The following is a 13,663-nucleotide window of genomic DNA, read 5'->3' on the forward strand; positions in this document are numbered from 1 at the left end:
ATGTCGCCTCTGTTAGTTTTGGTAGCGGCGAGAAAAAGGGAGAAAAGAGGGGTGGGGTGAGGGGTGGGAGGCAAGGGAGATGGGGGAGAAAGGGAGGGGGCACTTACCTGTTGGAAGTGGGTGGTCGACTGGTTGTCGGCGTCTCTGGGGGTCGCCAACTGCCGGTCGTATAAGTGATCGTTAGAGCTGGCTGTAGGAGTGAGGTAGCATGGAGAGAGAAAGAATGAGAGGGAGCATGGAGAGAGAAACTCATGCAAGAATAAGGGAAAAAATGTATGTCAAAAATGAAATAAAAATAAAACTACAAACTAGAGATCATATAATATTGGTATATACTTCGTGAAGAGAGTTTTTGTGCCTTGTCATTTCATAGAGAAATATGGGACGAAGAAAAAAAGAAAGATCTATTTATTGTAGAGAGACTATTTCAAAGAGAAATAGAAGAAGCATAATAAAAATGGAGAAGAAAGGGATGGTAGAAAAAAAATGTTAAATTGATGAGCGATAATTTGAAACTTATGGTAAGAATATTTGAAAAATAATACCCTTTGATCTCCCAAAAGCTAGGCCAAACATGCTCTTAATATAAGTAGTTTTCATTTTATTCTTTTATTTTCCTTCGAAATATACTTGTTTAGTTAAAGATCACGAAAAACAAAATAAAAAATCGTCAAAAATCAATACCAATAAACCTTGTTTTCTATATTTACGATGATTGGTTTACCAAAATGACTTTGCCCCGCAGACTTGTTTGAACTAATGTCGGTTTAATTTACTGTTTGCTAAACCTCATTTTCAGTCTTAATCTTTACGCTACTCAAGCACAGGAAGTTGTATATAGGGCAAACGTTCGATCCTTCCCGCCCAAGAACAGTCTCTCAACACACTCAACCAGAGCAAGTGAGCAACACAGATTGTTCCAGCTTCTCCTGAACTCACCGTGGCAAATCTCCAATGTCTACCTTCATTGAATTGGAGGAAGAGATTGAAGGAGACCAAATTGGCTCCAAAAATTATCGTTTCTCCAAAATCGGAACACCCGTCCCTCTAAAACCCGACGAATCTTCATCCTTCGATCTCGAAAACCAATCTCCGCCGTTGCAACCTTTAGTCGTCTCCGAACGCTTTCGCCTTCTCTTCATTGCCCACTCCGATGGTCAGTCTCTAGTGCATTTTATTTGAGTTATCACCTACATTTTTTTGAATTATCTAGTGCACTTACAGATGGAACACGGAGGAGGATTTAGAATTTGAACTTTATGAGTTCGAAATCAACTATTTATACTTGTTAATGAATTTTTAAACATATACAGAGTTTGGTTCCGACGAACCCATAAGTTGAACTCTGCATTTAAAGAGATGAGAAGATATCACCTAGTTGTTTTGAGTTATCTTATTGTACTACAACAGAGGTAGATTTATGATATAACTTTATGGGTTCGAGATGGGATTATACCGCAACTCATTGATTTACTGGGTTCGAGATCAATTATTTGTACTTATGTAGTGAATTTTTTATTACATATGCAGTATTTGAGCCAAAACTATTGGGTTCGGATGGACCCATAAATTGTACTCTACATCTCTTATTGAGATGAGAAGAAATCACCTAGTGGTGCCTTTTATTTCTTAATTTTCACTTTTTGTTGAATTATTTTTTCGGTTTGATTTAGGGTTTTGTGTTGCAAGAACGAAGGAGGTTATGACATCAGCAGAGGAGATTAAGGAGAAAGGTAGTGGTCCATCTATACAGGAATTGAGCATTGTGGATGTTAATATTGGGAAAGTTTCGGTACTTGCGTTGTCTGGAGATGACTCCTTGCTTGCTGCTTGTGTTGGCAATAAAATCCATTTCTTCCCTGTTAGCGCCCTTCTTTACAAGGTATTTTGATTTCTTCCGATTCTACAACTTTCCTAGGAATACATGGATTTGTAACATCAAAACTTTCTGTAGCTTCATTATGTTGGCCTTGTCTAATCATATATGGCATCCCTAGCTAAATGCCACTGGGTATATGGATTTGACAGTATGGGTTTGAGTTCGAGATTCTACCACAGGCGCAGTTAATTTACTGGGTTCGAAATATAATTCTACTTATTTAGCAGATTTTTAAATACATATACATGGTCCGAGCCAAAGCTATTGTATATGGGTGAGAAGTACATATTGCATGTGCCCCTGAGTGCATTCTAAGAACTGCTTCTTCCCTGCGAAGTTTGAACACTTTCTCGTTTTCAGTTAAAAAGGCATTGCACTTTGTGTTTTTGCTGCAGAAAACCAGTTTTGTGCCTTGCTATCAATTTATGAGTGTTGAAATTTTGAAAAATTGATGTCCTTCATTCTTGTTCGTATTGCTTATTAATAGGACCGAACACCAGCCTTTTCTCATTCTGTCAAGGATTCAAGTGTCATCATGGATATGCAATGGGCTAAAAAGGCAGAAAAGGTTTATGTCATTCTCGCAAGTGATGGGAAGTTGTATAGCGGGGTTGGTCAAAGGCCTATTAAAGAAGTTATGGACGATGTTGATGCTGGTATGTTTCCTTTATATCCCTCTTCCTCTTGATCATTGAGGTCCTTGCTATCTGTGTTCTGTAGTATCTTTTGCTTAGCTTTTACCATGTAAGGTCCAGGAACTGTTAAGGCCTCTGGTAAATCGAAAGTATCCAATTCCAGCAAGTTTCCTATTTAGAAATTTCTCATAATTGATACATCATACTCTTTTAAAATTCCAGCTGGAATTGTATCCTAATGGGTCTTTGTGGCTTCCTACCTTTTCAACTCGAATAAAGGTCATGAATTTAGGCATTGCACGCTTGTCTCCCAGTTCAAGTTAAAAGCACGTTCCACATCTCACTTGATACAACAAAATGCAAAAGTAAATGTTCAGGGTGCCAATGAAATACAATACTTTCCAGCTTCCAGGGTCTATTTCTTAGTTCTAACTCCCTCTTTAGTAGATCAAATATCAATGGGTTGATTGTTTCGCTCTTGTTAGATGCTTATTCTATTCGTTTCCTTGATGCATTGTGGTCATTCTGGACTCAAGTCCAACCAATTAGGAGATTGGGAGCAGTTCATTTTTTTTTCAACACAACATACAACTCCCAGCTGTACTTTGTTTTTCCAACTATACTTGTCCTTCTTTCTTTTGTTATCTTACCAAGTCTTTGTGAAAAAACTCTGACGAGAAGATTTTCATATATATATACAAGTTTGTAATTCAAAAATTTCCTCGGAATTGATCAAACTTTTTCAATTCCATTTTATAATAAAGAGAAGTTGGGGACATAGTAAACCTCCTACTATAAGAGTGATTCCTTGGGACCGGAAGGGGAAAGATTGATTCTTGAAGGACAATGATAGGCAGACAAAGGTTTACGCAGTCGTTGCGTGCTTGCTTTGCGCACCAGCATAGCAGAATTTAAATCTGCTGGCTCAGATGACTGGCTCTTGGCTGTATATGTGTATGTGTGTGTATTCATCTAGTTCCAGGAAGCCTCCACAAATTTCTCTTATGGTCTTGAATGTATTCGCCCATAAATGTAGAGGAAGACCTGATAGTTAAGCCATACATGGCAGGGTCCGAGTTTCTTACAGTCACATGCAATTAACAGTGAGCACCGGTCTAGCAAAGTTTCAATACTTTCAATATCATTTCAGACTTTTATTTCTTCTGCTTCAGCTAGAATGAAACTCGAACGGGGAATACCTGTTCCTATTTGTTACCTTAGTTCCTGCTGGAACTTCCCAGTTGAGTCCATCTTTGGATAACTGTGACTCAGGGATTTAAGATGTGATATAGCATCTCCTTAAGTACTATTTCTCTCTTTCAGCTAATATTTTCCACCAATAAACTTTCATTTATAATGCTTTATACTTCATAAAATCTTTGCTTCAACTTCTGGCCATTTTCTTACTGTTGTTATCTTTATGTAATTCTTATTCATCTGGTTGAAGGTTGGGGGCTTACCCTTGCTGAAATCATTCTCTGTTAGTTCCAATATCTTTTTACCAGTGTACGACCAACCTGCATCCTGGCTCTGTGTAGGTGTAATCACTGACATCTCTTGTGCGCACTATTCCAATGAAACTTGCAATAACAAAAGCTATTCTAATGAGCCATCTGCATATGCTGAAATTTGTAGTGTGTATAGAATTGTTACTATTTCCTCCACGATTGCATATTTTACCTCATTCATATGAAGTGCTAGAAGGGGAACCTTGGATCAACGGTAAAGTTGTCTCCGTGTGGCCTATAGGTCACGGATTCGAGTCCTGGAATCAGCCATTGATGTTTGTGTCAAGGTGGGCTGCTACATTACACCCCTTGGGGTGCGACCTTCCCTGGACCCTGCATGAATGCGGGGTGATTTGTGCACCGGGCTGCCCCTTTTTTCATATGAAGTGCTAATATGAGGATTTTCGTACGAAGAACATGTTGCTGTCAACTTTTGTTCTACTAACAAAATTTCGTCTTCTTTCCATCAGATAACACATCACTATTATCAATTAGGTTGAATAAGTTCTCTGACCTAAAAATAAGTCTTGTTCTTCATTATCTAAACTCTGGTTGGTTCAGCCGATTAGCACTTCATGCCACGATATCACTGGTTTTATTTACCTGGTTAACTAACTAAATTTGTATCAGAGAAAGACTGTTTGAATTTTGTCAGAAACTCTAGAGAAAGACTACTTTTTTTCCTGGTAAATTATTTTATTATCTTTTTTCTTTTGAAGCAGTAGCTTCATTCACCTTTCTCTGTAATTATTGAGCAGTGTAGAGCAAGAATTATGAAGTCACTGATGGGTGTTCTTATTTCTTTTTTCCCTTTTGGGAGGCAGGGGAATGTGCTCAATATTAGAATAAGCTGTAATGCTAAAATTTCAACTACTTGATGATCTGATTTACAAGTTACATCTGTTGAATTATACTATGTACTGAGCTTGCACTTATTTAGCATCATTATGTTGTATAGTTGGGTGGAGTCCGGATGGTGAGTTTATTGCTGTCACAAGGAAGAATTTGATTAGCATTCTATCATCAAAGTTTGAGGAGAAGTTTGGCATATCACTAGCATTTAAGTCGCTGCTTGATGATTCTAATGCAAAGTGCATCATCAAAGGTATATTATGTTTTTGTGCTTTTGGCATGTTATTTCTGATATTTCAGTGAGTTAAGTACAAATAAAATCTTTGATGCATCCAGTTCTGGTATATGCTTTTGCCTCAGGTATTTCAGTAGTAAGCTTCTATTATATGTTGCTTTTTAGCTTCTTATATGTAAAAAGAATTAGGTGAGAAATATCTGCGGCATATAGAAGATGTAACTGGATAGCGAAAACGCCTTTCTAGTGGTTTAGGCTGTGCGATGCCAGTTATTTTTCTGAAAATATTTGAGCTGAATATATAATGTTTTTTGTAAGACATGTTAGGTACTAATTTCTCTGAATTTTTTCTAGCTTTGTAGATTTGGTACTGCCATGAAACTTTCTGATCTAGGGAGAGCTAATCTTTATTTGGTTGAAGTCTATCTATTTATATGTTCAAAGATTGAACTTGTTTTGAGAGAGAAATATCCATGCAGTCCATGTTAGCTCCATAAATATAGATCCAAAAATGGGGCAGTTCTGAATTGAAACTTCCGTGACTAAAATTATGGAACACTTTATTTTAGTGTTGTAATACGTTGCTTGTATTATTACTCTAGCTTTACCTATACTCATGTAATACATTCTAATGCTTCAAAGATAATATGTCTTACATTCGCTAATAGTTTTACAAAACCTAGATACTAACTTGTATATACAAAATCTTTGTGAATGATCTAACAACATAAATAGTGGGGTTTATTTGTAAGTTCTGTAAAGTTCATTACTTTCACCATTTTTAGATTTAGTTAGTAAGACCGCAGATTTTGAATTTTGTAAGAAATGGAGGTGCAATTATCCTGAGTGTCACACACACACACACACACACACATATATATATATATATATATATATATATATATATATATATATATATATATATATATATATATATATATATATACATATACTTGAACACATATGTTTATTGAAAAAAACCTTCATAAAAACAATTACGTAAATATACATTATTTTTCGAGAAATGTTCGTTAAGACTGAAAAATAATTGGAGCAGCAGGTACGTACGTCTAGTAATGTCAGATGAGGAACTAACAAAATGTAGTGCCACCTCCATATTGTGTTTTAGTGTTTAACCAGCTCAAATCAAGCTCTACATTTCCAGCAAAGTTATCCGTTTAATGCCTATTTATGTCTGATGAACTTGTCAGTTGAATGATATTTTTTTTGTTATGGCAAATTTTACAAATTATGATATTTTCTTGTAATGTTTGTGCTGTTATTATATTTTTTTGTTTCTCTCATGATGGTTTATTACTGTTTTATTCTTTAAAATTATGTTATTATTGTTAGATATTTATATTAATTTGTCTATACTTCCTTGCATTTTTTGAGTTTTTACTATTTTAAATGTAGTTTCACATTTTTCATTTTTTTCTTATTTTTTAATATTAAACATTTTCGGGTTTTATGCCTTGTGCATTGATGTTTATGCCACGTCCATGCCTCGTAAAACACATCGCCTAGAGCCACCGCCTTTCAAAACACTGTTTGAATTGACTAGATTTTCAAAATGGCTGAAAATGCTTCCGCTACTTTGGTTTTAAATCTAGTTAAAATATTGCATCTGATGTTCCATAGAAGAGTATTTTTATTTTTCTTGGTTGCTGGTGAATTTCTATTGATGCAACATAGTTTATTTAACTTTTTGTATTTCTCTTGAACCTATCTGTAGATTATTGTACTTTAGCTGACTGTTGTTTGAATTAGTGGATGTTGTCAGATGGATTCGTCCTGATTGTATTATCATAGGATGTCTTCAAGTAAATGATGATGAGGAGGAGGAAAATTATGCTGTGCAAGTCATCACAAGTGAGAATGGAGGAATAACTAACGTAAGTGGATAATTTGATAATTTGAACTGCAGAGAATCTAATTGGAGTAATAGCCTGATTGGCCAAGCTTCTAAAATAAGCTTATTCTGAAAGGTGCTTTTCTCAAAAATGCTTTTTAAAATAGTACTTTTAATGAGAAGCAGTTTGTGTTTGGCTAATTAATTTAAAATATACTTTTGAGCAGTAATTAATGTTTGGCCAAGCTTTTAAGAAGTGCTTTGAAGTGTATTTTTCTCAAAAGTGCTTTTGGGGAGAAGCTACTGTTTTCTGCTTCTCAAAAATTGCTTCCGCTTCTACTCAAAAGCATCTTTTTCCTTTTAAAAGCTTGGTCAAACACCTTAACTTTAGAAAAAGCCACTTTTGGCCAAAAAGAAGCTTGGTCAAACATGCTATAACTGTTATATTTCATTGTTCGTATCTTAATGTACTTCTTGTACGCGTATGACTTGTGCTACATTTTAGAAGTCCTAGGTGAGAGATTTGTCAAAATCTCTTTAGTAATTGGCTAGATGAACTTTTTCCTCTGAGGCCTGTTATAAGATCTACTTGGGTTGATACAGTGATGAACGCTTATGCGTTTTTGCGGTATTGTCAGTATAAGAATTATTTAGCTATCTGAATGAGTTTTATATAAATAATTTGGGTTGTAATTCCGTGATTAAATTGCTTTCTGAATTTGTACTTGTTCTCTATCAATTCACAACACTTCATTTTGTATAAATTTGAGCAATATGGAGAGAATGCTGAGAATTAAAAAAGCTTTCGGAGAATAATTCTTGGAAAAATTCAAGGTTTCAAGGTTATATGTAACATTAGTGTTCGAACATGAAATAGCCTTTTCCTATACTAGACATGACTTGTCCTAGAAAATCCTGGCGTGGTTGCAGCCTTTTACTGGCATGATGTCAAGCTCAAATATGTCCATTGTTAGACTTTCTCTTTGGTACGGAAAAGGTACAATCATGACTTACCATGCTCACCTAAAACTCTAGATTATGACCATTCATAATGAGTTTGTGTTTGTAGTATTGGCCACCCATACTGACGCGGTGTTTAAAAGCAGAAGGTTCTCAATCACATTATTTGACAAATGAAGCAATTAGAAAAGAAATAGGAAGCTAAGTGGAATTCCAAATACCCCATGCTTAAAGAAGATAAATAAGAAAAGAGAACACACGAATCTTTAGTTGTTTAGTAGAGCAATGGAGTTCATATGCTGACGCAATGGGGATGGATCTGCAGCTTCTTAGGTTCGAAGACCAGACACTAGGCAACAACCTTACTAATGGAGAAGCTAATCCTTCATGACTATGCAATGTTGATATTCTTGATCTCCACCCTCAAGTTCTAGTGTAGTTGGTAGAAAATATCCCCGGAGAGAGTTAATGATTAATTAAATATTTCAGGCAAAAGCACATATCTCGATCTGTTAACAATTTCTCTGGGGCAGAGGGGTTGTATTTTTATGTTGAGATTTGTTTCTTTTAGGCTTTCATTGAATAGTAAATATTTTTATCCTAGTACCATAGGCAATTTATTACATGCTTGCTAAGTTTCTTTTTCTTTTGGGCATACATTATCTTTTTCCTTTGCAGCCTTCCGCCAAGCCAGTTGTAAGGTCCTTCAGGGATGTGTTTCTAGACTTTCGTTATGATGCAGTTCCTTTATGCAGCGGACGTCATCTCTTCTTGAGTTATTTGGATCAGCAGTATGTATTGTTACTTTTTTATTTTATGATAGCTTGTCTGCATCCGGATTTATTTGCATTGTGTCCTTTCAAATTTATAGAGGGTTAAGTCCTATTATTTGATTCAGTACTATCTTTTGCACTCTTTTATGTCACCGTGTTGTTCAGAAAAGGTTATAAAAACTCTGCATAAATGAGACTACTCAAGAATGTTAAGTGTCTCCATGAAACTGCTACAACCATATATCCAGACTGGGATGTCCTGCTTCAAAATATAGAAGGAACTCTAATATTTTCATTTGAACTAATATATCTGCTGTCCGCTCAAAAGGCTCTCCTATTTTGCTGTCTCAAAACTGCACGAGGAATGATTCTGTCTCCTTTCTTTTCCATACTATGCTCAGTTTATCCACCCTTCTAATGTCCCCACTTGGACCTTAATTCCCATCCAAGAAAGATGGCCATTTTGTTCTGCCAATAATATCTTTTCGCTTCCTTCCATCCCAAAAGGGTCTTCTTTCGTTATTATGTCGCCTCATCTTCTCTCAGTCTCTCGTAGGGAAATGAAGATCTTCCCATTCTGTTTTAACAACCACTAAACCCAACTAATTGGATAAGAGCTCAAACTGAAGAATTGGGGCCATAATCTTTGTTTTGCGAGGAAGAAATACCACACGCAAATAATCTACTATTGCCATCAAGAGACCTCCAATATCCTCTCCAGGGTCCACCCTGGGTTCTGGGGATGTAGCAACCTTCTTCCTCGTGGAAGGCTCTTGAGAGTTGATAACTGACGTTGAAGGGAATTGGTCATGTATGCCGGATTTATATTTGCATTCATGCAAACATATGTGCGACCTACATTTGAAGTGTGATTTTTTCCACTTGTGTTAGTGAAGCTGCAACCATTAGGTTTCTAGTCTATGCTTTAATCCTGACCGATATTTTGGCAGTTCTGTTTGAAATAATAAACTCTCCCTACACTACACCATGCAACATCATGCTTAATGCTTTCATCACAAAGGTGAAAAACAGTATTGAAATGATTTCCTTGACACAAGTGTTCCTCATGTTTATATCCAATTGACATAACATATCCTATTGATACAACGTTCCTCATGTTTAATGTGGAATCAGTGAGCTCATTTGCAATCAACGACACTTTAAGTATTTGCGTGCCTTCAACAGAAGCATTATGTGAATCTGATACTCAACCAGTCGCATCTTTTTATGGACAGAATCATTGGACATATTGTGTCGGTAATCCCAACTGGGCTGATGGGGCTAAGAATCTCTAATGCTGCCGGTTCTTATTTTTGCAGTCAATCTGTGAAAAAACTTTCTAAATTGTCCCAAATGCATGTGAACTTACAAATTGCTAGCAAGACTAGAATTAATACAAAAAGAGAGGAGTTGAAGTGAGGCATAATAGTTCGTGGGAGGAATACTTTTTTTTGGGGTGGGGGTGGGGGTGGGGAGGGAGGAAGTTAGAGTTGACAATCCTATTTCTTTTTTTGGTGTGTTTAAACTCTGACAATTTCTGGACGAACATAACTTTTGTCCCATCGTTTGAAAGTGCCTTGGTTTGAAGATCTTTGATTTTTGGAAGTGGACATATGTTCCAAAGGTTTGGATTAGAGAGTGTTGTCTTCAACCTGGCAACATTTTGCATCTGTTACAGTATGAAGAGAATGTGTGTCCCGATTCATACGTCTAGATTTATCATATTTTCATAAAAAAAATCCTATAGGATATTCTATGAAGTACAATTAAGTAATTCTAGTCATAAAAATTGCGTATCTTATTAGCTTGGAAATTGATTACCATTCATATTGTACATAGCAAGAGCACCTCTTGTATATTGTTGCTTAATTAAGTAATTTTTTTTCTTTTTTCACATGATATCAAAGCTATTTCTTCATAGAGACTCAAATCGCTTTTGCTATCGGCGAGTGGTGCCGGTCAATGGTACTGCATAATTCAAATCTCTTATCTCATGGTATTGCATTCTGTAAATACACTAACAACATTTGAAGTGATTTTCAAGGGCATATCAGACTTAAAATTGTAAAAGATTCAAGTTTTGGCAAGTCAATTGGTTTGTGGAAAGCACTTTAGCATATTTTGTCTAGCGATGGGCATAGTTTGGCAAACTTGAAATTCGAACTGAAATCCGATTTTCTTTGTTTTGGATTTTTGGGCTACTGATTGGATTTCGGATTCAAGTTTTTAAATTTTTGGATTTCGGATTGGATGTTGGAATTTGGTACTTTAGATTTTTGGATAACAGTCAAAGGTATAAGGTAGCTAGGAAGGAGGCGAAGATGGCAGTGACGGAGGCTAAGACGACAGCTTTTGCTCGTCTGTATGAGGAACTAAGGAACAAAGGTTGGGAGAAGAAGTTATTCCGACTCGCTAAGGCGAGAGAGAGGACAACTCGGGATCTGGACCAAGTGAGGTGCATAAAAGATGATGACGGCAAAGTTTTAATGGGAGATGACCAGATTAAGAGGAGGTGGCAGACCTACTTTCATAAACTTCTAAGTGAAGAAGGGGATCAGGATATTATACTTGGGGAAACGAGGAATGCCGACAGTCACCATGAATTAAGTAATTGTAGGGACATTGAGATCGACGAAGTCATGGAGGCAATGCGTAAGATGAGAAGGGGCAGAGCTACCGGGCCAGACGAAATTCCGGTTGAACTGTGGAGGTGTGTGGGTAGAGCAGGCTTGGAATGGCTTACTGCATTGTTTAATGTTATATTCAAGACTAATAGGATGCCTGAAGAGTGGAGGTGGAGTACAATGGTCCCGTTGTATAAGAACAAAGGTGATGTCCAGAGCTGTAACAACTATAGAGGCATCAAATTACTAAGTCATACCATGAAAGTTTGGGAGAGAGTGGTAGAAATGAGAGTGCGAAGGACGGTGTCTATTTCAGACAACCAGTTCGGGTTCATGCCGGGACGATCTACCACAGAAGCTATCCACCTTATTAGGAGGATGGTGGAACAGTACAGGGATAGGAAGAAGGATCTTCACATGGTGTTTATTGATTTGGAGAAAGCGTACGATAAGGTTCCTAGGGAGGTCTTATGGAGCTGCTTAGAGGATAAAGGGGTCCCGATTGACTATATTAGGGTGATTAAAGACATGTATGATGGAGCTAAGACTCGGGTTAGGACAGTAGGAGGCGACTCTGAACATTTTCCAGTTATTACGGGGTTGGCACCAAGGGTCTGCGCTCAGCCCATTCCTATTTGCCCTGGTGATGGATGCACTGACTCATCATATTCAAGGGGAGGTGCCATGGTGCATGCTATTTGCTGATGACATTATTCTAATTGACGAGACAAGAGGCGGCGTCAACGAGAGGCTAGAGATTTGGAGACATGCTCTTGAGTCTAAAGGTTTCAAGTTGAGCAGGACGAAGACAGAATACCTCGAGTGCAAATTTGGAGTTGAGCCGACGGAAGCGGGAGTTGAAGTGAGGCTTGACTCTCAAGTCATTCCCAAGAGAGGTAGTTTCAAGTACCTTGGATCGGTTATTCAGGGGATCGGGGAGATTGACGAGGATGTCACACACCGTATAGGGGTGGGGTGGATGAAGTGGAGGTTAGCGTCGGGAGTCTTGTGTGACAAGAAAGTGCCACCGTTACTAAAAGGTAAGTTTTATAGGGCAGTGGTTAGGCCTGCCATGTTATATGGAACTGAATGTTGGCCGGTAAAGAACTCACACATCCAGAAGATGAAAGTAGCAGAGATGAGGATGTTGAGGTGGATGTGCGGGCATACAAGGATGGATAAGATTAGGAATGAAGATATTCGAGAGAAGGTGGGTGTGGCCCCCATGAAGGACAAGATGCGAGAAGTAAGACTCAGATGGTTCGGGCACATTCAGAGGAGGAGCACTGATGCACCGGTGAGGAGGTGTGAGCGACTGGCTGTAGTGGGCACGCGGAGAGGTAGAGGACGACCTAAGAAGTATTGGGGAGAGGTGATCAGACAGGACATGGCGCGACTTAGGATTACTGAGGACATGGCCCTTGACAGGGAATTATGGAGGTCGAGCATTAAGGTTGTAGGTTAGGGGAGAGTTGGGAATATTTCTACAGCACAATAGAGTGAGACTAGCCAGTTAGGAGTTAGACTAAGAATGTCATTGGTCGTCTATTGATGCAAGGCTTTACCTTCTAGTTTTACTATACCAGCCATCTATTTCGTATTTCGTATTCTGTATTTCATATCTCTTATATATTGCTGTTATTTTATTATGCATTTTTATGGTACTAATATATCGGCTGCTGTTGCTTTTTTGAGCCGAGGGTCTCCTGGAAACAACCTCTCTACCCTTCGGGGTAGGGGTAAGGTCTGCGTACATATTACCCTCCCCAGACCCCACTTGTGGGATTATACTGAGTCGTTGTTGTTGTTGTTGTAGATTTTTGGATATTCAAAGATCTGAAATTCCTATACCTTATAGTGCTACACGTTAGACACTAGTCCATTGTACATATGCCAATTCTAATAAGTCCTATACCCAATCCATTAAACGTTAACTCATATATCCAATTCTAATTAAGAAGTCACTGTTAGAATGCTTCCTATTTGGATATGATTTACTATTATTAATTAATTCTTATCGGCCTTATTAATGTCTGATGAATTTCCTTGAAATGGTTTCATTGCTTCTATGAATACTTTATTTGGAAAAAGGGTGTCTTGATCAAGTCTTCTTTGCCATTTAATGTAGTCAGCTGGCATTTGTTGCTAATCGGAAGAATCTGGATCAGCACATCTTGTTGTTTGGATGGTCAGTTGGTGATGAGAAGAATGAAGCTGCAACTATAGAAATTTTGAATGATAATTGGTCTCCAAAGATTGAGGCTCAAGGTGCTTTAAGCTTTCTTCCCATTCCACCTTAACTTGTTTAATCTTACTTTCTTTTGCTTGACACAATCATTTTGCCC

General features: G+C 37.5%; 1 protein-coding gene across 2 annotated transcripts in view; it reads left to right on the plus strand.

Moving 5' to 3' along the window:
• Positions 1–685: 685 nt before the first annotated feature.
• Positions 686–13,663, plus strand: part of LOC107819522 (nuclear pore complex protein NUP214) — a 28,630-nt gene continuing 15,652 nt past the window's right edge. For both annotated transcript variants that reach the window (XM_075243628.1, XM_075243629.1), the window contains exons 1-7: positions 686–1,156; positions 1,674–1,882; positions 2,367–2,535; positions 4,981–5,127; positions 6,880–7,004; positions 8,600–8,712; positions 13,447–13,586. In XM_075243628.1, coding sequence (XP_075099729.1) covers positions 955–1,156; positions 1,674–1,882; positions 2,367–2,535; positions 4,981–5,127; positions 6,880–7,004; positions 8,600–8,712; positions 13,447–13,586 — 1,105 coding nt within the window. In that variant the 5' untranslated portion in view covers positions 686–954. The remainder of the gene's footprint in view (positions 1,157–1,673; positions 1,883–2,366; positions 2,536–4,980; positions 5,128–6,879; positions 7,005–8,599; positions 8,713–13,446; positions 13,587–13,663) is intronic.

The sequence above is a fragment of the Nicotiana tabacum genome, chromosome 22 (genome assembly GCF_000715075.1).
Source record: "Nicotiana tabacum cultivar K326 chromosome 22, ASM71507v2, whole genome shotgun sequence".
Classification (NCBI taxonomy): Eukaryota; Viridiplantae; Streptophyta; class Magnoliopsida; order Solanales; family Solanaceae; genus Nicotiana; species Nicotiana tabacum.